Here is a 21,321-nt window from a genome sequence, read left to right on the forward strand (position 1 = left end):
GGTCTTGAACGAGTACTTTTCTTCTGTATTTACAAATGAGAGGGGCGATATTGTTGGAGAGGACAGTGTGAAACAGATTGGTAAGCTCGAGGAAATACTTGTTAGGAAGGAAGATGTGTTGGGCATTTTGAAAAACTTGAGGATAGACAAGTCCCCCGGGCCTGACGGGATATATCCAAGGATTCTATGGGAAGCAAGAGATGAAATTGCAGAGCCGTTGGCAATGATCTTTTCGTCCTCACTGTCAACAGGGGTGGTACCAGGGGATTGGAGAGTGGCGAATGTCGTGCCCCTGTTCAAAAAAGGGACTAGGGATAACCCTGGGAATTACAGGCCAGTTAGTCTTACTTCGGTGGTAGGCAAAGTAATGGAAAGGGTACTGAAGGATAGGATTTCTGAGCATCTGGAAAGACACTGCTTGATTAGGGATAGTCAGCACGGATTTGTGAGGGGTAGGTCTTGCCTTACAAATCTTATTGAATTCTTTGAGGAGGTGACCAAGCATGTGGATGAAGGTAAAGCAGTGGATGTAGTGTACATGGATTTTAGTAAGGCATTTGATAAAGTTCCCCATGGTAGGCTTATGCAGAAAGTAAGGAGGCATGGGATAGTGGGAAATTTGGCCAGTTGGATAACGAACTGGCTAACCGATAGAAGTCAGAGAGTGGTGGTGGATGGCAAATATTCAGCCTGGATCCCAGTTACCAGTGGCGTACCGCAGGGATCAGTTCTGGGTCCTCTGCTGTTTGTGATTTTCATTAATGACTTGGATGAGGGAGTTGAAGGGTGGGTCAGTAAATTTGCAGATGATACGAAGATTGGTGGAGTTGTGGATAGTAAGGAGGGCTGTTGTCGGCTGCAAAGAGACATAGATAGGATGCAGAGCTGGGCTGAGAAGTGGCAGATGGAGTTTAACCCTGAAAAGTGTGAGGTTGTCCATTTTGGAAGGACAAATATGAATGCGGAATACAGGGTTAACGGTAGAGTTCTTGGCAATGTGGAGGAGCAGAGAGATCTTGGGGTCTATGTTCATACATCTTTGAAAGTTGCCACTCAAGTGGATAGAGCTGGGAAGAAGGCCTATGGTGTGCTCGCGTTCATTAACAGAGGGATTGAATTTAAGAGCCGTGAGGTGATGATGCAGCTGTACAAAACTTTGGTAAGGCCACATTTGGAGTACTGTGTACAGTTCTGGTCGCCTCATTTTAGGAAGGATGTGGAAGCTTTGGAAAAGGTGCAAAGAAGATTTACCAGGATGTTGCCTGGAATGGAGAGTAGGTCTTACGAGGAAAGGTTGAGGGTGCTAGGCCTTTTCTCATTAGAACGGAGAAGGATGAGGGGCGACTTGATAGAGGTTTATAAGATGATCAGGGGAATAGATAGAGTAGACAGTCAGAGACTTTTTCCCCGGGTGGAACAAACCATTACAAGGGGACATAAATTTAAGGTGAAAGGTGGAAGATATAGGAGGGATATCAGAGGTAGGTTCTTTACCCAGAGAGTAGGGGGGGCATGGAATGCACTGCCTGTGGAAGTAGTTGAGTCGGAAACATTAGGGACCTTCAAGCAGCTATTGGATAGGTACATGGATTACGGTTAAATGATATAGTGTAGATTTATTTGTTCTCAAGGGCAGCACGGTAGCATTGTGGATAGCACAATTGCTTCACAGCTCCAGGGTCCCAGGTTCGATTCCGGCTTGGGTCACTGACTGTGCGGAGTCTGCACGTCCTCCCCGTGTCTGCGTGGGTTTCTTCCGGGTGCTCCGGTTTCCTCCCACAATCCAAAGATGTGCAGGTTAGGTGAATTGGCCAATGATAAATTGCCCTTAATGTCCAAATTGCCCTTGGTGTTGGGTGAAGGTGTTGAGTTTGGGTAGGGTGCTCTTTCCAAGAGCCGGTGCAGACTCAAAGGGCCGAATGGCCTCCTTCTGCACTGTAAATTCAATGATAATCTATGATTAATCTAGGACAAAGGTTCGGCACAACATCGTGGGCCGAAGGGCCTGTTCTGTGCTGTATTTTCTATGTTCTATGTTCTATGTTCATTGTCTTTTTGGCCGTTGCGACATACTCTATTCCTCAGCCCCTGCTTCTGTCCCCCTCCCTGGCCATGAGCTCAGCTTCAGACCACAAGTCCTCTACCTCCATTTCTGTCTCTGTCCCTGGCTCAGCCCATCAGCTGCCGGAACCCTCATCCATGTTTTTTTTGTTACCTCTAGGCTTGACTGTCCAATCCTTGCTTGGTCAGGTTCCTATCGCCCTTAAACTGACCCTCCTGCGTGACTATTACCCACGTGCTAGCTCGCACCAGGCCCTGCTGACCCATCAACCTGTGCAGGTTAGCTTACGGTGACTCCTGCTCCGGTTGCACTTCACATTTAGAGGCTTCGTCTTTGAACCCCTTTGCGGCCTTGCCCCCATCACTCCCCCCCCCCCCCCCCCACTCTCCATCCCCTCCAGCCCTACGGGAATTCTGTGTTCCTCCAGTTCTCGGCTCTTGTGGGTCTCCGATTTCCTTTGCCCCCACCATTAGCAGCCACACGTGAAGGATTTGCACGGCCTAGCTTTTTTGAGGAAACTAAAGCTAAATTATTATAATTTGTGATGGAGCCATTAGCACTGGGTGCATCAGCAAGCAATTCATTTTAATAATGCATGTTGACCTGCCTCCCTCCCGCGCTTTGTTCCTTTCAATATCTCCTTCAGGCCAGACCCCTGTGATTGTGGAGGTATCCATTTTTGTTTTAAAAGATCAAAACATAACATGACCTCTGCATAAAATCAGCTAAGTGGATGATGGGCTTTTTGTGTTATCCACTCCTGAATGTATGTCGGCTGGTTTTGTTGGCCAAGTGGGGTGGGTGGGGGGACTGTGAGCAAAGGGGCCTCTTAGCTGGAGAGTGGTGTAGTTTACAGGTGGGCCAAGTCTCTCGACGGGGTCAGTTCTGCTGTCCATCAAGCGGAGGCCCTGAGGAATATATTCCAGTATAAAGCTGACCTAAAAGGCGAATGAAGATCGGGCGAGAAAAATAGGGAAGGGGGTTTTTCTAACCTGCCCATTCCACATACAGGGGAAAGGTATGTTAATACTGCAAGAAAAATGGAGTGCCCATTTCTTGTCAGCTGATCAGTGAGGTTGGAGTTGGGGGAAGGAAGGTGATTTTGATTAGACCCGGCATTCCACAAAACGTGGGAGCAGAGGCGGGCCATTCGGCCCATCAAGTCTGCTCCGTCATTCGGTGAGATCATGACTAGAAGCAGTAACCCCAGGTGCTGATCATTGTATTGTGACTGCTGCCTCTGTGGGCATCCGTTAGCCATATCACTGCGCTTGACTGTGATGCCCTGCTTGGTCAAATAGCTCGGCAACTTTCATTACCTTTGCCTGCAGACAAATAGCACGGTACTAGAGGGTAGCTGGTCACGTGGAACCACGACCTAGCAAGAATCTTGTATCTGTGGGGAAATAAAGAGTGGAGGTGGTGACGTATTGTTACTGGACTAGTAAGCCAGAGGCAGTAATGCTCTGGGGACCCAGGTTCAAATCCCACTACTGCAGATGATGAAATTTGAATTCAATAAAAGTCTGGAATTAAAAGCCTAAAGGTGACCATGAAACCCTTGTCGAATGTCGTAAAAACCCATCTGGTTCACTAATGTCCTTTCGGGAAGGAAATCTGCCGTCCTTACCTGGTCTGGCCTACATGTGACTCCAGACCCACAGGGCAATTAGGGATGGGCAATAAATGCTGGCACAGCCGGCGAAGCCCACGACCCATGAACGAATTGAAAAAAAAAAAGTTGGATTGAGAAACGTTCTTTGATCTATCTCACTGAGGGCAGGCTGGACTGCCGGCAGAGGGGGTTATGGGGATTGACAGAAAGGTCAGGGGCTGGCTGTGTGGGGGGCAATTCCCCTTCCCAATGTTGGGCCTGTCACTCAGGGACTGAGCGCCTTTGAATGAGGGCAACCCACCTCCCACCAGGGGTCTGCAACAAAACATTTGTATTGTTTGCAGCAAATGGATCCTGTGTATGTCACTTGTAGCAAGCGTAAACGGGTCACATTTCAAACTCAATTGATTGTTAGTGTGGCTATTAGCGCACTTGGGATTGTTCAGCAAGTGCTGCCCAATCGCAGAATCACATCTAAAACATTTTATTTTGGCTTTTTTAAGCATGGTCTGTACCCCGCTTGTAACAAATAACCAAAGGAATATACTGCTTGGATTAAGCAGCCAACGTCTGGGACATCTGGCCTGTATGTTTAAGCCTTGCACCTTTTTTGAATTGGCTGCGTTTGCTGCTAACTGAACTGCAGGGTCCACACTCGGTGCATGTGTAGTCGCAGTGCCTGTGGCGTCACTTCCAGTGCGTTGCAGATGGCTGCCTGCATCAGAGAACAATGTTTTGGATGCCTGGTGATCGCTGCCCCACTCCCAACCCCTCACCGCCCTACTCGCTGCTCCTGTTAATCCTCTCGCTGTCCCACTCCCAACCTGTGCTGTCGCTCCCTCAAATACTGGCCCTCTTGTTGTGCCCCACCCCGAGTGAAATGATGCGCTCAGTGGCGAATGGGGTGGCGAACAGGAGGCAACAACGATGGGCACCAAATGATGATATCAGCAGCACCAACCTCCTGTTCCAGTGCAGTAACGTTGATGTCAGCCGCACAGGCTTCCTGTTCTAGTGTGGGTGACAGGAGATACAGAGTTACCTGGGATCTGGGGAGCCTAATTTCCCCATTGTTTTCTCCATGGCAACATTCGGCCAATCAGAGTTGACTTGCCAACGAATCGGCGCCCTCTTTGCCATTCTTGTGTTTGTTCCGATAGTTCAGGATGAAAAGCTTCGACAACATGGCTCTCTTTTCATCAATGCTGAAGTTCTGTACTATCAAGCGACTGTTTATTCTACAACTCGATAATATTGCTTACTGAGCTATTCAAAAAGTTAAAGGGATTGTGATCCTAGCTTGGCTATTAATGCATGAGGAGTCAATACCCCACAGGACATGGCCGCTTGACCCATTCAGTCCATGTTGGTTCTCTGTAGAGAAATCTCGTCAGTCCTCTTTCCCCCACCATCCTTGTAGCCCTGCAAGTGCCGAACAATTTCCTCTCAACATCGTTGTCTCGGTTTCTACCACTCTCGTCGGCAAGTACCTCCTTTCTGGATAGATGGGCTGAATGGCCGTCTTTAATCCCTAACCACCCAAATCATTACCCCTCATTGCATGAAAACATTCTTCCCATATTCCCCCCCCCCCCCCCCCCCCCCCCCCCCCCCCAGTACTTGTACCATCAGCTAATGGGAACAGCTTTTCTTTGTCTAGTTTATCTAAACCTGTTATCATCATATACCTCTTGTCAAATTTCCCCTCAAGTTTCCTTTGCCTCAAGGAGAACAGCCCTAGCACCTCTGCTACTTACCCCTGTAGCTAGATTTCCTCATCCCTGGAACCATTGTGGTAAATTTGCTCTGCCCCTCTCGAGGACCCTCACATCCTGCCTGAAGTGTGGTGACCAGAACTCGTTTAAAGCTCTTGCTGGTTCTGTTGTTGCAGAATAATTAGTCCTCTGAAGCAATGAGTACTCAAGGTGCACTGGTCAAATGTTTAACTTCCCGCAAGTGATTGAATGGAATCAGCTCAAGGACTGACCTTGGCTGCCTTGACGATGTGAAGATATTTGAAGCTCAGTGTTTTGGACGAATATAAAATCTAACACACATTGCTAGCAGCACTGTTAGTGACAATTTGCACTCTCCACAAACAGGCAGCTTTGGAAGCCTATTCCTGGACGGAGAGGATGGTGCGACGGTGGAGGACATCAGCAAATGGACGGTTGACGATGTCTGTAACTTCATTAACGGTCTCTCTGGCTGTGCGGAGTATACCCAGGTAAGTGGGGTAGTTTCATTGTAGTGCTTGGATACATCAGAGTGTCTCGCTGGGCCAATCCAAAGGGCAGTTAAGAGTCAGCCTCATCGCTGTGGGTCTGGAGTCACATGTAGGCCAGACCGGGTAAGGACAGCAGATTTCCTTCCCTAAAGTTCATCAATGAACCAGATGGATTTTTACGACAGTGGATTCAATGGGCACCACTAGATTTTTAATTCCAGATATTTTGTTGAATTTAAATTCCATCAACTGCCGTGGTGGGATTCGAACCTGGGTCCACAGGGCATTATCTCGGGTCTCTGGATTACTACAATACCAACTTACCCTCCCCTTACCTTCTCTATAATGTCCAGTGTTGCATTTCACTCTCAAGACAGACAAGATAATTCCCCAATGAGCCTTTGTTACCCACTAGGGCAGGTGTCCTGACTAACAAGGTAGCACGGTGGCACAGTGGTTAGCACTGCTGTCTCACAGCTCCAGGGTCCCAGATTCAATTTTGGCCACGGGTGACTTTGCGGAGTCTGCACGGTCTCCCCGTGTCTGCATGGGTTTCCTCCGGGAGCTCCGGTTCCCTCCCACAATCCAAAGATGTGCAGGGTTAGGTGGATTGGCCACGCTAAATTGCCCCTTAGTGCCCAAAGAGGTTAGGTGGGGTTACTGGGTTACAGGGATGGAGTGGAGACGTTGCCGTATTAGTATGTTCTTTTGAAGGGCTGGTGCAGACCCGATGGGCCGAATGGCCTCGTTCTGCTCTGTAAACTCTAATCCCTTTCTTAACCCGACACCACTATTTTATTTCTGTGCTCAAATTGGCTGTTGTATCACAGCAGTGACTAGACCTCAAAAATATTTAATTATTTATTAAGGACATCGTTTATCGTGGGCATATGATTCTATGAAGCCGGGAATCGAATCCGGGTCCCTGCCGCTGTGAAGCAACTGTGCTAACCACTGTGCTGCCCTGCCGAAGAACCATTTTGCCCCCTTCCACTCATTAACCCGTTACCCTCTGCCCAACCAGCCGTGTCCACCCTCCTCGTATTGAAGCAAACATCCCAGGAAAGCTCACGCAGTGGGAGCCGTTGGCTTTAGTGGCTGCAGCTGATAGTAGCCCATCCTATCAAAGCATGGCTCAGAACACATTAACTGATGAGCAGCGGTCCTCCCCCCCCCCCCCCCCCCCCCCCCCCCCCCCCCCCCCCCCCCCGCCCCGAACACCCCCAAATTCATTCTTGAGGTCTGCATTTATTGTCCATCCCTATTTGTCCTCGAGAAGGTGGCGGTGACAGCTGAATGGCTCTCTGGCCCATGCCAGAGGGCAGCTAAGAGTCGACCACGTTGGTGTGGGATTGGAGTTACATATTGGACAACACATAGTAAGAACGCCGCATCCCCTTCCCTGAAGGGCGAGGGCGATCCAGTTAGTATTTCCGACAATTCCACAGCTCCAGGGTCACTTCCCGATACCAGCTTTACATCCAATTTGATTTCATTAATTTTGTTTAAAGCTGAATGCAAAATTACAAGCTGTCAATGGGAGGGATTTGAACTCATCCAGTAAAGTCCGGGCCTCTGGCTAATTGAACTCCAGTACTCATACAGATGTACCCACTGAAATGCAATTTATTGTAAACCAACCCCTGCCCTGAAGGTGGGATAGAGAAACCTGAACGTTTAAACTATCAAGACAATGACATGGGTAGAATCATTGATTTGATGAAACTTTGCCATCAACAATAAGCCGAAATCCCATGATTTTGAGAATTCAAGTGTTAATTAAATAATACAATTATAATCATAAAAATAATAATGCCATTAGTAAGAAACAGCTCCTACCTGAAGTTGGGACTTTATCAATGTACAAGTGTGTTTAGAAAGCTTTGTCTAATTGAGTTTCTATACAACAAGTGGCCACTTATGGTTCATATAGGCCTTTTGACCATTTTGACCAGGTTGTTAAGTAGGTGCGGTATTGCACTTTACTGATTCAGTAGCTACTGTGCCAACGATTTGAGTAATGGAGCCTTTATCTGTGCATGTCCTCAGTGAGCAGACAATGACTATTATCTGTTCAATGTGCAGGCTTTCAGGGAGCAGGCTATTGATGGAGAGACATTGCCCCTGTTAACGGAGGAGCATTTACTGAACACCATGGGCCTCAAACTGGGACCAGCATTAAAAATCCGAGCACAGGTAAGATTTCGCCTGGATTGGTCCAGCTAGCCGAGCACATGATGCGCAGCCCACATTCTATTAGCTCACATGGGGCGTCATTCTCTCTCCACCCCCCCCCCAACACCGGGTGGGAGAATCGCCGGGGCGCCGTGCGAATCGCGCCACGCCGCCCCGACCCCCGCACACGATTCTCCCACCCCTCGGAAGGCAGCGGCGCACGATTAGCACCGGGCCGCTCAGAGAACCGGCGAGCGGCGATTCTCCGGCTGGATGGGCCGAGCAACTGCTACGACACGAAAAGTTCCCGCCGCCGCCGTCCACCCTGGTCGCTGCCGGTGTGAACTCTGCGGGAATGCTGGGGGGGGGGGGGGGGGGGGGCGGACTGTGGGGGGGGGCTCCTTCACCGAGGTGGCCTCCGATGGGGTCTGGCCCGTGATCGGGGCCCACCGACCGGCGGGCCGGCCTCTCTCTCTCTTCCTTCCCCCCCCAGGCCTACCTCCTTCCGCACGCGGCCCCAGAACACCGGCTCCATGTTGGTGAGGGGCCGGCGTGCGTAAGAAGTTCCCCGCGCATGCGCAGGATGGCGTGAACCGCTCCAGCGCCGTGCTGGCCCCCTGTGGTTGTGTCCGGGCCCTGTTTGCGCCGTGAAACGCGACAGCGTTCACGACGGCATAAACACTTGGCCTCAATATCGGAGAATCGCCCCCGTGATGTAATGAACATGACCTGCAACCAATTAAAACAAAGTCGCTAGTTTCTTTAAAAAGGGTAGGGCTGGATGCCCTGGCCTGTCCCAGCCTCGAGAGTTCACCAGGCCCAGTATGGTACAGACACTTATAAATTTAGATAGGATTACTTTGGATGCATAGCATAGAAACAGGCCATTCGGCCCAAACAGGCCATGCTGGTGCTTCCGTTCCACTTGAACCTCTTCTCATCATTTCCCACCTAAATCCACCTCCAGAACCCTCCATTCTCTCCCCTCTCAAATGCCCGCTGGGCTTCCCTCTAAATGCATCCATACTCACTTTAACTACTTCATGTGGTAGCGGGTTTGATATTCTTACTACACTCAGGGAGCCAATTTTGTTTTTCTCCTTTTGGTTTGTGTAGTCATACAACACTTCACGTTGAATGCCACAACTAGTCCCTCCCACCATCCTCCGATCACAAGATGGTCAGGAAGGAAAGGAGACCATACAGCCCGTCCAATTCAAAAAGATGTACAGTTCTGTTATCACGGGATGCAATCCTTAAATGATTCCAATGTATTTGCTTCCATGGGCCATCCCAGATGTCTATTCCATGTGTGAGAACTCCTTGCATGGAAAACATCATCCTGCTGTCTGTCCAAAGCTTGTCTGTTGCTGGTTTGATCCAATGTCAACTCACGTCGGGAAAGAAATAAATCATTTTGTTCTATTGTGTGTTATGGACACACACAACTGACATTAAGCAAAGGTCTTGTGGAACAATGGGAAAGCCCCTACTCTGGACCAGAGGTTCTCCAACGCCAGGACTTGTTGGCTACAGGAGGAGTGTTCACTGCGGTTCAACGGGCTGATAGCCAGCTCAGGAATCCTTCCACCGCTTCTCCCCACACATTCCTCCCCCTCCATTTCTCCTCCCATCCCATTCCTGCCCCCCATTCCATTACCTCCATTCCTCATTTCCCCCCCCTCCCCATTTCCCCCCCCCCCTCCCCATTTCCCGCATTCCCCAAAAGGGAAAAAGAGTGTGAAGATACACTTTAAAAAAAAAAAAACAACCAACACTGCACGTGGTAATTATGACACAAGAACTGAACCACGCCCACTTGGTTTATTTTCTCCAATGGGGGTAGATGCACAACACAGTTAGTGTTATTAACAAATGTTATTGAGTGGGGCAGCACGGTGGTGCAGTGGGTTAGCCCTGCTGCCTCACGGCGCCGAGGTCCCAGGTTCGATCCCGGCCTCTGGGTCACTGTCCGTGTGGAGTTTTCACATTCTCCCCGTGTTTGCGTGGGTTTCGCCCCCACAACCTAAAGATGTGCAGGGTAGGTGGACTGGCCATGCTAAATTGCCCCTTAATTGGAAAAAATGAATTGGGTACTCTAAATTTATTTTAAAAAAAGAAATGTTTTTGAATTGACTTTTATTAGGACATTTACTGTTTGATAATTCGAAATTAACTCAACTTATTCAGACTAAAATTGTGTAAATTAAGGTGCGGATTCAACCTTCTTGAGGGATTGTATGACCTTTTGGGCGTGCTGGGTGTGAGGATCATTAGTGAGGATTTTACACCTGTGCAATTGGTACAACTACTTGAACACCTTGAACTATTATTGCTTAATGTCCCTTCATAGTCACTACATTGACACAGATCCTTCTCTCCCGTTTTATTTACCGTTAAAACATTCAGGTTAATTCTCATGTCAACATTCACCCGTGAGTTGCATCTCTGGGGTGCGGTGACTGATAGAATTGTCTCACAGTATTTTGCTGAACCAGCAATAGCAACAGAGCAAACATTCTTATTAGATGGTAAACCTAGAAGGGAATTTATATACGAGCATTTTTAAATACCTTCAAAACTCCGACAATAAAGGCATTCAAGGCACCACCGTCCAATACAATAATCAAGGTGTAATCTCCTGGAATGCAAGGCTTTATTGGAGAATTAATCTCATGCTTTTTATATTTACGTAATCAATCAAAGAATAGACTGTTGCTCGTTAACACGGTTAGAGCATTTTATTGAATTTCATCACTGACAATATTTCATGAAATAATTTCAGTTTTCCCATGATAATTCCGACAGTGAGTTACACTCTTTTTAAATCCAACTCTGAATTAAGACTCCACTCTCCGGTGGATGCAAGCATCATTTTTGGAATGTGTTTGGCCAATGTCACTCCAATTTCGAAAGGCCTTGTCCCCACAGCGCATAACATGTAAGAGGTAGTGGGATCGTTGCCCACATTCTCCACTTTAATTTTTGGGGCAGCATGGTAGCACAGTGGTTAGCACAGTTGCGTCACAGCTCCTAGGGTCCCAAGTTCGATTCCGGCTTGGGTCACTGTGCGGAGTCTGCACGTTCTCCCCGTGTCTACGTGGGTTTCCTCCGGGTGCTCCGGTTTCCTCCCAGAGTCCAAAGATGTGCCGGTTAGATGGATTGGCCATGATAAATTGCTTCTTAATTGGAAAAAACATAATTGGATACTCTAAATTTAAAAAAAAAAAAAGAAATGGGGGGGTGAGGAGGGGCTTGAGAGGGCCAATGAAACGTTGCGGAAGGGGTGTAGAGATTGGGGCAGCCATTCAAAATTGCATCCCGATCTGTGAGGGACCAGCAGTTCTGGCGAGCTCAGCTCTCCAGTGCAGGAAATCTCTTAAGTGTGGCCTCGACGGGGAAAACTCCCCGAGGCCAAAATAAAATGGCCAAGTGCCGTTAAATAGCGGTGTTCACCTTGGCACCCGGAACCGGGCTTAGAAATTTTTCAGGTGAATCGCGCCCATCTGTGCTGGATTCTCCGCCATCAGGATGCTCTTGTTTTGCCAGCAGCCCGGGTGTTTCCCGACGGGGCTGCCCCACGATGGGAAACCCCATTGACCAGCCGGCGAAATGGAGCATCCCGCCGGCGTGCTGAACCAGAGATCTGGCGCGGCGGGACGGAGAATGCAACCCAAGATATAGGAGGAGGCGGAGGTTATTCGTTCCTGTGAACCCGCTCCTCTGACCAATGAGCCATGATGTGGCAATGCCGGCGTTGGACTGGGGTGAGCACAGTAAAAAGGCTTACAACACCAGGTTAAAGTCCAACAGGTTTGTCTCGAATCACTAGTTTTCGGAGCACTGTACCTTTAACCTGAGGAAGGAGCAGTGCTCCCAAAGCTAGTGATTCAAAACAAACCTGTTGGACTTTAACCTGGTGCTGTAAGACTTCTTACTCCTTACTCTGATCAATATGGACATGGCTGATCTAATTGTGGCCTTAATTCCACTTTCCTGCCCCCCCACCCCCCAATAATCTTTAACTCCCTTTGTAGAGAAATATTCCAACTCAGCCTTGAAGATATTCAATGACCCAACCTCTATTGCTCTCTGAGGAAGAGAATTCCAAATGTTTAATGACCCTCTGACAGCAGAATTCCTTCCCAACTCTGCCCTTGAGGGGCCCCTTGTTTTGAAACTAGTTCTAGATTCTTCCATGAGAAGAAACATCGTCAGGCCCCCTCAGTGCCTTAGAGGTCTCAATAAGATCACCTTTCTTCTGGATACAGACCCAACCTGCTCAACTTTTCCTCATAAGACAAACCCTTTATCCCAGAAATCAGCCCACTGAACGTTCGCTAAACTGCCTCCAATTCAATGTCCCACACTAAATCTGTACGCAGTACTCGGGTTCTTACCAACGTCCTGAAGACTACTTTTGTACCCCATCCCCCTTTCAATAAAGGAAGGAAATTCAAAGACCTATGTTTTATATGTGGGAGGAAGGTTTCTCTGGTCATTGTGTGATATTATACTCCTGTTCTTTTGGAATACTTTTCTGATACAGGGCAGCACGGTAGCATAGTGGTTAGTAGAATTGCTTCACAGCTCCAGGGTCCCAGGTTCGATTCCTGGCAGGGGTCACTGTCTGTGCGGAGTCTGCACGTTCTCCCCGTGTGTGCGTGGGCTTCCTCCGGGTGCTCCGGTTTCCTCCCACAGTCCAAAGATGTGCAGGTTAGGTGGATTGGCCGTGATAAATTGCCCGTGGTGTCCAAAATTGCCCTTAGTGTTGAGTGGGGTTACTGGGTTATGCGAATAGGGTGGAGGTGTGGGGTTGGGTAGGGTGCTCTTTCCAAGAGCTGGTGCAGACTCGATGGGCCGAATGGCCTCCTGCTGCACGGTAAATTCTGTGAAATCTATGATTTTGCTCGAATAAGGAAATGTTCATTCTACTAAGATATAAATAGTAAGCAGAGGAAGTTTTTCACCCTGCCTGAGCTCCGATTTGAGTGTGTTACCGAACTATCGGACCATGGGAGAAGCACAAGTCAAACATAAGAAACCAGAGAAGGGTAGGCGATACGGCCCTCCCACACTGTTCCGCTGTACAATGCCACCATGCTGATCTTCTACGCCAACTCCTATCCTGAGAGCAATCCTGTGTGTGTACATGTCTGTACTTTCCAGCAGAATGAACCAGGTAGCAAAGGGGAACTGCAACACGTTACAGGGTTTAGAGAACCTCAAAGTGTATCATGGAGTTCACCTGACCCACAACTTTTACTAGATTGTGGTATGGGGAGCACACGGCCCACTCTACAGGTGTGGTCCAGCAGAAATGGGAAAGTATTTTTTAAAGCAAAACAATGTTTATTCTATGAACTCAAGTTAACCTTTTAAAAACATACAGTGAACATCTTAGTAACCATTAATTCAAATACAACCCAAAGAATACAACATTAAGCAATTCTTAATAACTTCCCAAACAACACCCAGTGGACAGAAGAAACACCTTTTACCAGAAGCACATTAGGTTTACATTCACTATTGAAAACATTTATAATTCTGAATTCACCAAATGATCAAGAGATAGTCTTTTCATGGCAGAGAGATCAACAGTGCACCTGCTCTGACTGGCTTCAGCTCCAACACTGAAAACGAAACTAAAACACACCCTGCAGCCTGCTCAAAAACAAAAGTAAAAAGCTGACAGACAGCCCAGCTCCACCCACTCTCTGACATCACTGCAGTAGTAAACACCCATTTTTTAAAGGTACTCTCACTACAGATATTTATATACACACCCATTTCTTGAAGGTACTCTCACATGACACAGGGTTGATGCCGATAGGATGTTCATCCTGGCTGGTGAGTCTAACCAGGGGACATAGTCTGAGAGTAAGGGGCAGCCCATTTAAGATGAGGAGGAATTGCTTCACTCAGAGGGTGGTGAACCTTTGCGATGGCCTGTGGAAGCTCAATCATTGAGCATGTTCATGACCGAAATCGATTGGATTCTGGAGACGAATGACATCCAGGAATATCCACATGATCAGCCACATGAATGGTGGAGAAGGCTCGATGGGCCGAATGGCCTACCCCTGTACTCTCCTTCCCACTCCCAGTCCAAAGACAATGAGACTAATTTTAAGACCTCTAAGGCAGATAAAGGGAGCTGGGATGATTAGGGGCTGGTTTAGCACAGTGGGCTAAATGGCTGGCTTGGAGTACAGAACAGGGCCAGCAGCGCGGGCTCAATTCCCGTACCAGCCTCCCCAAACAGGCGGCGGAATGTGGCAACTAGGGGCTTTTCACAGTAACTTCATTTGAAGCCTACTTGTGACAATAAGCGATTATTATCATTATTAGATCAGCCGCGATCTAGTGAATGGAACAAGCTCAAGGGGCTGAATGGCGATCTCCCGCTCTTATGAGTTTGAAATGCGAGATTCTTTTGTCATGGTAGTTTTGAATTAGAGAGGAATAATGGCTGGGAAAATGTTCACTTTGGATTTCTGTTACAGGTTGCCAAAAGAATTGGCCGAGTGTTGTACATGGCCAGTTTCCCACTGGCACTGCCGCTTCCGCCTGCCGTACTGAGGCCACCCGAGAGGGACCTACCACCCACCGAGAACCGCCCCTCCTCCACTGGCAGTGTTGCCTCGCCGTACGGTAGCATCCAAACCAGCCGCATCTCGCCGAAACAAGAAAATGGCAACGCTTCGACGATGGGAATGGGTGACCTCGCCAAACCACAGTCTTGAACGAGACATTTCGCTCGAGAGAGAGAGAGAGAGAGAGAGAGTAAAGTTGCTGTTATTTGAAACCAAAGTATTTATAGGAACGCCAACTTCATTGGTTGACTGCATTTCCTTATTAAAAAAAAACAACACACACACTCCGGCTTTCAAAATACGTTTTAACAAATGACTCATTCCTTTTCTTTATCTTCAAGACTTCAGTTTATCCTCGAAAGCAATTGAAGAGCAGCTGAAAACAGAACCTAAAAGTTGACGGAAGAAATAAAATACAAAGAGGCAGGATGTTGGTGGGATGGTGACGTTGGCGAGGTTGGCACAACTTGCCAACAAAAAAAAACACAGCCCAGTTTCTGCTTCAAGCTGAAAGAAATTGAGCCCAAACTCCCCTTTCCTGCTGCAAGGAACTGAGGCAAAAAGAAGAGAGAGAAAAAAAGCAGTACTGTGCACTTGTACCAAAAAGGTTTCTATCACAGACCTGGGATAAACATTTAATGTAAAAATACAGATTTCATAAGCACTCGTTTTGACAAGGAACTCATATGTTATGCTAGTGTCTATGCATTATCCAGTGCTAAACCAAAGATGATGGCTTGTTGGTCTGTGTTTACAATACATTTCTAAATGGTACAACAATATTTTTTTTTCCCTATAAGGACACAGTTTGAAAGTGCCTCACTGTAGAGGTTTGATCACTACTCTCGTGCACTCGCTCGCGCACACACACACACACACACACGCACACAAGCACACAAACCAGACAGAACCACAAGTGCACAGGTATCGGAGTTTAGAAGGCGGTTTTAAAACGACCAGTTCAAGAAAATAGCTATTCAATACATGGACAGCAAATTGTACGAGCAAAGCTAGTTACGAAGATGTTTTGGTACTTATTTGGTTTTTTTTTGTTGTTGTGTAGTTGCACGTTTTTGAATATTTTGGGGTGGGTGGGAAGAGGGGAAAAGAAATGTACAACTGCTAGGGGAACGTTCTCATCCTTTTTCATTGCTATCCGAACCTTAATTGCTGCTTTTAAGCAATCAACATAATGAATATTTACGTTATTTATGGAAATTCTGTTGGTAGGTCAGATATGTTTAGCACTATATATATGGTAATATTCAGCCCTAAAAGGGTGGCATAAGGATAATGAAAAAAAATATAAAACAATTGTTGTTCCTTTAGCTGGTTTTGGCCACACTGCGTCAAACTATCATTTAATGTTTTGCAATTGTAAACATTGAGGATATGGTGATTTGTAAAATAATTTTAGCCTATTTGTTAATTTGCTTTTCTTCTTGTCTTTCACTTTTAGTGAAATAAAGCCCACCAAAAAACAACAGTGCGACTTAACGTCTCGTTGCGTGGTTTCATTGGAATATGGGACTACAGCAGTGCTGGTTTTTTAAAAATAAAAAGCTCTCATTGGTTTCAATTAGGAGGAGGCTATGTGCCTCCTTTCCCTGCGCAAAGTCCTTCAGGAACACGCAAACTCTCTCCAGCTAACTCAAAATAGGACTCCACCGAATGTCCAACTTGCGCCTCCTTCTCCTTCAATTGCCTGCGGTGTGAAAGATTATTCCTGGCGTTTCATCGATCACGGACAGGCTTCCTCTATCACCTCCAACCCACAGGCTGCAGTGCCGTGATATGAGAAACACTGATGAATTGGGAGCGTGTTTCCTGCAATCTCTTCCTGAGTGCCCACTGAAGTCAGAGGCTGGATACAAATGCTGTCTTCCACAGTCAAACCAAGTTTATCAAATTAATGTGGTGGCCCCCTGATCTCCACTGAGACATGAACCCTTAGCACTAATGCTGGTCTAACAATCACTTTCACTTAAGTTTGATTGATTTTAGGATAAACTGAGTAGTCCGTTGCCTTTGAAGTGATATTTTGCTTCACAGAACTGTAGGGATCCTCAAAATGTTAGCAAGAGACTCATGTGAAGTGATCAGGGACATCTCACGAATACATGAAAATATATGGAGCTTGAAATTCGAGTCCCTGCCTACCCCTAGCCCCAGATCGCAGACAGCGTCCTGAATTCCAGGACATAGTGGAGGGTAGGCCAGCTGCCCCGTCGAGTGCACATCGGCAGGCAGAACCAGCAAGGTCCAAAATACCTTGTTTCTCTTGCGGTTTACCAAGCTGAATGTCATTCCGCTGAGGCCCTCGGAAGGAGCAATGTGCACAGTTCCCAGATAGGCCTTGACATGAGGGTGGACTGTTGATGGTGGATCCTCCCACAACCCCTGCCACCTGAAATTGGGACTGCCGCAAGGGAGCTTTGTATCCACCTGGAAAAAACCCACAAAGCTGACAGTTAACCAGTGGAGTCAAATTGCAGCAAGCAAAGCCCCCTCATTCCCAATATCGCACAATTAAAACGACCAAACCTCACGCGAACTAGTTCACCCAATGTCAAATTAAAAATAGCCAACAACAAAGGAGAAAAAGAAAACCGACATTCACCTTTTGTCAAGGTGCAAACTTCAACGGAATCCAGGAGCGTTGAAGGGTCTCAAGTATTCCTTTCCTCATGGACTACTCCCGTTCTTCAGTCAAGCAGCATCGCCATGAGGAATGCGGACATAGACTGGGGGGGGGCGGGCACGGTAGTGCAGTGGTTAGCACTGTTGCTTCACAGCGCCAGGGCCCCAAGTTTGATTTCGGCTTGGGTTATCGTCTGTGCGGAGTCTGCACGTTCTCCCCGTGTCTGCCTGGGCTTCCTCCGGGTGCTCCGGTTTCCTCCCACAAGTCCCGAAAGACGTGCTTGTTAGGTGAATTGGACATTCTGAATTCTCTCTGTGTACCCGAACAGGCGCCGGAATGTGGCGACGAGGGGATTTTCACAGTAACTTCATTGCCGTGTTAATGTAAGCCTACTTGTGACAATAATGTTTATTATTATGACCATTAAAAAAAAAAAATTTGGTGTACCCAATTCATTTTTTCCAATTAAGGGGCAATTTAGTGTGGCCAATCCACCTAGCCTGCACATTTTTAGATTGTGGGAATGAAACCCACGGAAACACGGGGAGAATGTACAAACTCCGCACAGACAGTGACCCAGAGCCGGGATCGACCCTGGGACCTCGGCGCCGCGAGGCAGCAGTGCTAACCCACTGCGCCACCGCGCTGCCCCCTTATTATTACCATTTTGAAACAAATTGCAGTCCAGTCGCTGTGTGTGTTGTCACCCACACATCACGACTCTTATCTACTCCCAAACATTAATGAATGCCCATCTTTTGAAGAATACAAGCAAACATCAAAGGGTTGGTTATTCGGCCCAATTAGCTCACCTGCTGGTATTTCACCTTGCCTCACTTTGTGACCAATGTACCTAAACCTGGAATCCAACCAGCATCCAAATAGATCCCGACACCCTCGCAACCACTTTCATCCTATCTGTCCCAATGTCAGCGTTGCTCAGTTGGAACAACTTATTACTCAGTCCTGAATCCACGGTCTCGAAATCAGCACCATCTTGCACATTGAGACTTAACGCCACTGATGGAGATAACGCCTTTCAAAACAGAAGTTAAAACCGAAGGCAGATTCTCCTGCCCAGATATTTCGACGAAAAGTCCTTGGAACCAAGCAAATTGGCTAAGGGAGTTCTCCTAGTTCAAATACAATTATTTCCTTGCCCGACCCAAATATTTAGCCCTCTTGGAGAAGAATTGGTTTTAAATATATTTTTCACTAACAAAGTAATATTTGACTTGTCATTCAAGGATTGACGTTTTTTGTTATGGGAAAGGCACTTTTGGCCGGGGAGAGGAAGGCAGAATATTTTGCGATTTCTATCACGCTTCATTGGGTGGATGTCGTCCTGGAGAAGGGGCCTGCGTGGTGGTTGGACGTGAGGTTGTTGGCAGACCCAAATTTCTGTACCAAAATGGGAAAGGTGATTGAGGATTACGTAGGGTTCAATAGGAATGGGGAGGTTTTGCCATCATTGGAAGCGTTGAAAGCAGTAGTGAGGGGCGAGGTCATCTCGCTTAAGGCCCAGGTGGACAGAGAGGCAAGAAAGGAGTGGCAGCGGCTGGTAGAGGAGATATTGAAGGTGGATGGAAGGTGTGCGGAGGATCCAACTCCGGATCTTCTGATGAGGAGGAAGGAGCTACAGGTGACCTTTGGTCCACGGGAAAGGCGGCTCCGAAGTTGAGGCGGGCCGTGTATGAGTACGGGGAGAAGGCCAACCGCTTGTTGGCAGGCCACCTGGAGAGCAAGTGAACAAGGCATTTGAGGAGTTCTATTAGAATTTGTATAAGTCAGAGCTTCCGGACATGAGGGAGTTTTTGGGGCGGCTGAGTGTCCCGAAGTAGGAGAGGAGAGGGCAGGGTCGGAGGAGCCTGAGGGGGTGGAAGAAGTGTAGATGAGAGGAAAGTGCTGACAGATAAGGTACTGGGGCTGGATGGTTTCCCAGTAAAGTTCTATGAAAGGTTTATGGATAAGTTGGCACTGCTGTTGGTAGAGATATTTGAGGGTGCGGTGGTGAAGGGGGCACTGCCAGAGACAATGGGACATGTATCAATTTCATTGTTGCTTAAGAAGGATAATTACCCTGTGGAGTGAGAATCCTATAGGCCGATATCTTCGTTGAATGTGAATGCGCTGGCTATAGAACGCTTGGCCATAGCGCTGAGGTGCTCCTCTGGTAAATGGAAGGGGATAGTGGGGGGGGGTGGGGGGGGGCGGGCTGGTAGAGCATAGCGTGTCCCTGTATGCTGATGATTTGTTGGCTGTATGTCTCTAACCCGGGCTCTTCAGTGGGGGATATAATGGGACTACTTTGGGGCTTTTTCGGGCTACAAGTTAAATTTGGGAAAAAGTGAGTGTTTTGTGGGGTCTTCCCCAGGGGCAGGAGTTGGGGGGGGGGGGGGGTTGCCATTTCGGGTGGCAACAACCCACTTTAGGCATTTGGGAGTGCAGGCAGCCTTGGGATTGGGCCGCCTCCGTAACTTGAACTTTACGCGCCCGGTGGGCAGCTTCAAGGTGGATCTATTGAGGTGGGATTGTCTTCACTTAGCGTTGGCAGGTCGGGCGCTGGCGGTTAAGATGAACGTTGCGCCGCGGTTTTTATTGTTATTTCAGAGCTTCCTGGTCTTTTTGCCGAAATCGTTTTTTATGGGGGGGGGACAGGCTGGTTTTGTCGTTTGTGCGGGCAGGGAAGGTGGCAAGGTCGGTAGGTCAGAGAGAGGGTGGCCCTCAGGGGGCTTGGCCCTCCCAAACCTGTTGTACAATTATTGGGCGGCGAACGCGGAGAAGGTGTGGGGTTGGAGCAGGGAAACGGAGACTTCGTGGGTGAAGATAGAGGCAGGCTCTTGTAAGGGGTTGTGGGTGCAGGCAACGACACTGCACCCGTTTGCCCCAGGGAAGCTCTCAGGGAGTCATGTAAGCCGACCATGCTGAAAATATGGAGGCAATTTCGTCAGCAATTCAGGTTGGGGGTGAAGTTGATGCTGATCCGAGGGAACCATGGGCTTGAGCTGGAGGGGGGGTAGATGCGGGGTTTTGAGGATGAGAGGAGATCGAGATGAAGGACTTTGCAAGTTTGCAAGTCCGGAGGAGCTGGGGGAGAAGTTTGGGGTTCCGCTTGGGGAGTTTCAGGTACGTGCAGATGCAAAAATTTACAAAAAAGGTTCCCCCATCCCTTCCGGTAGCCCCGCCCTCCTTGTTGTTGGTGATGTGGTCGGAGGGCGGGGTCTTCTCAGCGATCTATGGGAGGATTTTGGATGAGGAAAGGCGTCTCTGGAGAGGGTGAAAGTTAAGTGGGAGGAGCTGAGGATTGTGCTGGAGGAGGAATTGTGATGTGAGGTGCTACGGAGGATGAACGCCTCAACTTTGCGTGCGAGGCTGGGGTTGAGACAGCTAAAGGTGGTACACAGGGCGCCCCTGGCAACGTCGAGGACGAGCCGGCTGTTTGAGGGGATGGAGGATATTTGTGAGGGGTGTGGGAAGGGTCCGGCCAATCACGTACTCGTGTTCTGGTCCTGCCTGAAGTTGGAGAAATTTTGGAGGTCATTATTCAGCACCCTGTCGGCCATCTTGCATGTGGATTGAGAGCCCAGTCCTCCAGGGGCCATATTCGGGGTGCCAGATGTGCCGGAGTTGCAGACGGGAGCGGGGGCAGATGTGTTAGCCTCTGCCTCATTGATCGCTCGCAGGCAGGTTGTGTCGGGGTGGAGGTCAGCTTCGGCACTGTGCGTGTCGGTGTGGCTGGGGGATTTCATGGACTTCTTACACTTAAAAAACATAAAATTTGCTTTGAGAGGGGCGAGTGGGGGTGCTGAAAAAGATGGGGTTTGTTTATACTATATTTCAGGGAGATGCTTACTGTCAACTGCTTGGGGGGGGGGGTGGTTGGGGGGGAGCAGGTTCAGGGGTTGGTGGTGAGTTTATTTTGTTTTGTAATGTTAGGTGTTAAACTTAAAAATGTTCGGTGTTAAACTTAAAAATGTTCCATTGACAGGATGTGGACGTCGCTGG

The 21,321-nt window shown here is 48.2% G+C and overlaps 1 protein-coding gene across 13 annotated transcripts in view; it reads left to right on the forward strand.

Moving 5' to 3' along the window:
* Nucleotides 1–16,161, forward strand: part of samd11 (sterile alpha motif domain containing 11) — a 311,850-nt gene extending 295,689 nt beyond the window's left edge. For all 13 annotated transcript variants that reach the window (XM_072477949.1, XM_072477943.1, XM_072477944.1 and 10 more), the window contains 3 exons: nt 5,780–5,904; nt 7,990–8,100; nt 14,586–16,161. In XM_072477949.1, coding sequence (XP_072334050.1) covers nt 5,780–5,904; nt 7,990–8,100; nt 14,586–14,825 — 476 coding nt within the window. In that variant the 3' untranslated portion in view covers nt 14,826–16,161. The remainder of the gene's footprint in view (nt 1–5,779; nt 5,905–7,989; nt 8,101–14,585) is intronic.
* The last annotated feature ends 5,160 nt before the right edge of the window (nt 16,162–21,321 follow it).

The sequence above is a fragment of the Scyliorhinus torazame genome, chromosome 16 (genome assembly GCF_047496885.1).
Source record: "Scyliorhinus torazame isolate Kashiwa2021f chromosome 16, sScyTor2.1, whole genome shotgun sequence".
NCBI lineage: Eukaryota > Metazoa > Chordata > Chondrichthyes > Carcharhiniformes > Scyliorhinidae > Scyliorhinus > Scyliorhinus torazame.